Genomic DNA, 3,486 nt, shown 5'->3' with positions numbered 1-3,486 from the left:
GTGTGTATGTGTGTGTATGTGTGTGTATGTGTGTGTGTGTGTGTGTGTTTGTGTGTGTGAGTGTGTGTGTGTGTGTGTGTGCGTTTGTGTGTTTTAGTATGTATGCGCGACTGCGTTCTACTGTTTTAGGAAATATGATAGGTATGCCCTCAAATGTTCATGTGTTACGCAGAAGACAGATAGCAGATAAAATATATTTTCAAAGAGACAAAACAAAACAGCAAAACAGGAATATAGAAAGGCAATGCCTACATCGCGCTGTCAATTTCTGACCCAACACCATCAGCCATCAAGTCAATATATAGATCTAGCTAAACGTATGCTTCTCCCGTGTGGTTCTCGGAGCCCTATCCAAGAGACAGGGGAGCAAAGAATAGGACCACTGTATCCGTACCGCGCATGTCGTAGAAGACGACTAAGGTCGGTTGGGCAAAGGGTTAGCAGCCCTTTCCCGTAAAACAAAAAGCAGCTACAAAAACATCAACAGCAAAAACAACACGACTGCCAGTTCTGGAAGATGGAGGAACTTCATCACCGAGGAGAAGAGAGAACATGGAGTGAAAAAGCGGGGACATCACGGAAACAGATAGAAAAGGATGCTCAGGACAGGCTTCGCTGGAGTAATGCTGTTGATGGCCTGTGCTCCACTGGGAGTTAAAAAAGGGCAAGAGAGAGAGAGAGAGAGATACGTATGCTTCCCAGAAAGTTGATTTTGTTTCAGAAAGCTCTCAGGTATGCAGGGGGGATCAAATAGATTGTGAAGCGCTTAGGGTTTGCTGTTGAGCGGGGATTTGAGCTATACAAATGTTATTTTTTAAAATTATTATATCCATTGTGCACAAGAGGGACATGACCAGGTTGTAGAAAAGGGTTATGAAAAAAGATTAGTTTACTCTTTGAAAAATCTTACTTTGCGACTCAGATCTTTTACAATACGGTATTACGAGTAAGTACAATAGAGTCGTGTCTGGAAAACAGATAGCAGAAGGAACAGAACTAAAGCACTGCAGCCACCCCTAACCCCCATCCCCCACTCTCCCACACCCCCCAACCACCAAACGGAGGCTGTGTGTGCCCACTTTGGGACACTGTATCTCAAGGCCAATACATACGCAGTTCAACAGACGGATGAGTACTTTTTGAAACTTATGTAGAGGCGTCTCGGTGGTCAAAGTGGAGAATCTACAAGCTTGCACAGGAAGGGGATGAAAGCCCCATGTTTGACACATGTGACGTCACTGTTTCGAGCTCTAAAATTATATACATAACCTCTTTGATCTGGGACTGACCTGTGACATAATCCGGTCGGCGCCGGTCCCCTCCTCGTCCTTAAACAAGATATCCGGGTTGTTGTTCCTCACAAGGTCCTTGAACTTGGGCTCGTGCCGCCGGATTCGGCCATCTGTGAGTCCACTGGCGCCCAGGGTGTTCTCACTCACGTTCGGCACGTGCTGTTTGAAAACCAACGGCGTGAGCTTCCGCGGCCGCCTGCGCCTTCCCGACCCGCGGCCAGGACTGCACGACTCTGTGGTCGCCAGCAGCAGCAGCAGCAGCAGCAGTAGTGGCGTCACTGGTCCACACCCTCTTCGGCTGATACGCATGGTTTCTGAAAGTGGAGAGAGGGAAAGTAGAGTGTGAGGGGGATACTTGGATACCTGGATACCTGAATACGCATGGTTTCTGGAAGTGGAGAGAGAGGGAAAGTAGAGAGTAAGTGGTGGGATACCGGAATACCTGGATACCTGGATACGCATGGTTTCTGGAAGTGGAGAGAGAGGGATAGTAGAGAGTGAGTGGGATACCTGGACACCTGGATACGCATGGTTTCTGAAAGTGGAGACAGGGAAAGTAGAGTGTGAGGGGGATACTTGGATACCTGGATACCTGGATACCTGGATACGCATGGTTTCTGGAAGTGGAAAAAAATGTTGAAATGGTAAGGGTTTAACGACCGTATCAACACTGTTAGGTTACTTAACCCCATTCGTAAGCCCTGGTGTCATTTTGTACCCCTGGGGTTGTATTCTTCACATTTGAGAAAACTTCTAGTACGAAGATCTCTTTGAAACTTTCAGTATTTCTCTCAAAATCATGTTGACAGACTGCTATGCCAAGCGTACGGATCGGATTAACGAGTAAATTTCCTCTTAGGAAAGTGATGGCATAGAGTTCCCCACGTCGTATGGATACGATAGTAAAACACGACGTAGGGATAGGGTTAAGAGGTGGGACCCCCGAGTTTAACGTCCATCTCCTAAAGGAGCGATCCAAAATGGGAAATTCATGTAACGTGCCTTTCCCAAGGACACAACGTCGGGCCGAGCTGAGGCCCAAACCCCCGAACTCGCAAACTCACGATTACGAGTCCGGTAGCTTAACCACTAGGCTACCGACGCCCCTTTCTGGAAGCGGAAAGAAGGAAAGTAAAATGTGAGTTGAATACCTGGATACCTGGAAGAGTCATCTCTGACTCAGAGGTTGACATGTAATGACCCTCTATCGTTCACGGTCGCGAGCTGCCATTGTACATTCTGCAATATCCAGGCCAGTCCATATTTTTATGATATCCATCCACGTTACTCTTTGTCTTCCTCTGGCTCTCCAGCCCCACATCCCTATTTCAAGCACCTCTTTCACAATGGTCTCGTGTCGTTTTAAGTGGCCATTGTAATACATTTTTCTAAATTTTATTTTTATTCATCGTGAGTTGAATCTAGATCTGATATCATTTGTTATGAGTGTCGCCTATTCCAAAGGTGAGACCTATGATTGTAACCTCCATCTCTAATAGATCTAGATCAAGTGCGTAGAAGTGACACGAGACCATTGTGAAAGAGGTGCTTGAAGGAAAGATGTGGGGCAGGAGAGCCAGAGGAAGGCAAAGAATAACATGGATGGACAACATAAGAACATGGACTGGCCTGGGTATGGCAGAATGTGCAACGACAGCTCGCGACCGTGAAGGATGGAGGGTCATTACACGTGAACCTCTGAGTCAGAGATGATACCTTCAGGTAAATAAGTACATCGTCAACAACACCAAATACGACTCGAGTACAAGAACAACATCACTCATGAGGATTCGAACCAGAGCCATCCGCACCGTTGTCAAGCATGACATCCACGAATCTATTGTCACACTAATGGTGCTTTCTTGAAAAGTTGTTGGTATGTTTTATTAAGGTTTTACGGCGCTCGCAACTGCATAAAGTTATATGAGCGCCAAGGGTGGATGTCAACAGAGATGCCCAAACGGGGAATCAGGCTTACTCTGCTCACATCTCTAGCCTCAAAAGCACAAAGTCTGCTTCGACTATCAAGGCGCCCCGGAAATAGCGGGTCACAAGAGTGTGACAAACATACAAAAGAAGTAGAGGAATAAAGAAGATAGCAAGGATTAAGAAAGAAAAAGCAGCAGTTCCCTGTTGCAGTTCAGGCACAGTTATGAACTTGACATTGATGATCAGCCCATTTACAATTCTACGG

General features: G+C 46.3%; 1 protein-coding gene across 1 annotated transcript in view; it reads right to left on the bottom strand.

The window, feature by feature from the left end:
* Positions 1 to 1,269: 1,269 nt before the first annotated feature.
* The window catches only part of LOC101856180 (sonic hedgehog protein A), a gene marked incomplete at its 3' end in the record, with an annotated part of 64,701 nt that continues 62,484 nt past the window's right edge, over positions 1,270 to 3,486 (bottom strand). Inside the window, exon 2 of the mRNA XM_005098334.3 lies at positions 1,270 to 1,606. Within this exon, the coding sequence (XP_005098391.2) occupies positions 1,270 to 1,606 (337 nt within the window). The remainder of the gene's footprint in view (positions 1,607 to 3,486) is intronic.

This window comes from Aplysia californica, unplaced genomic scaffold, assembly GCF_000002075.1.
Source record: "Aplysia californica isolate F4 #8 unplaced genomic scaffold, AplCal3.0 scaffold00179, whole genome shotgun sequence".
Classification (NCBI taxonomy): Eukaryota; Metazoa; Mollusca; class Gastropoda; order Aplysiida; family Aplysiidae; genus Aplysia; species Aplysia californica.
Note: the sequence above shows the minus strand (reverse complement) of the source record. Positions and strands in the feature narration are given on the sequence as shown.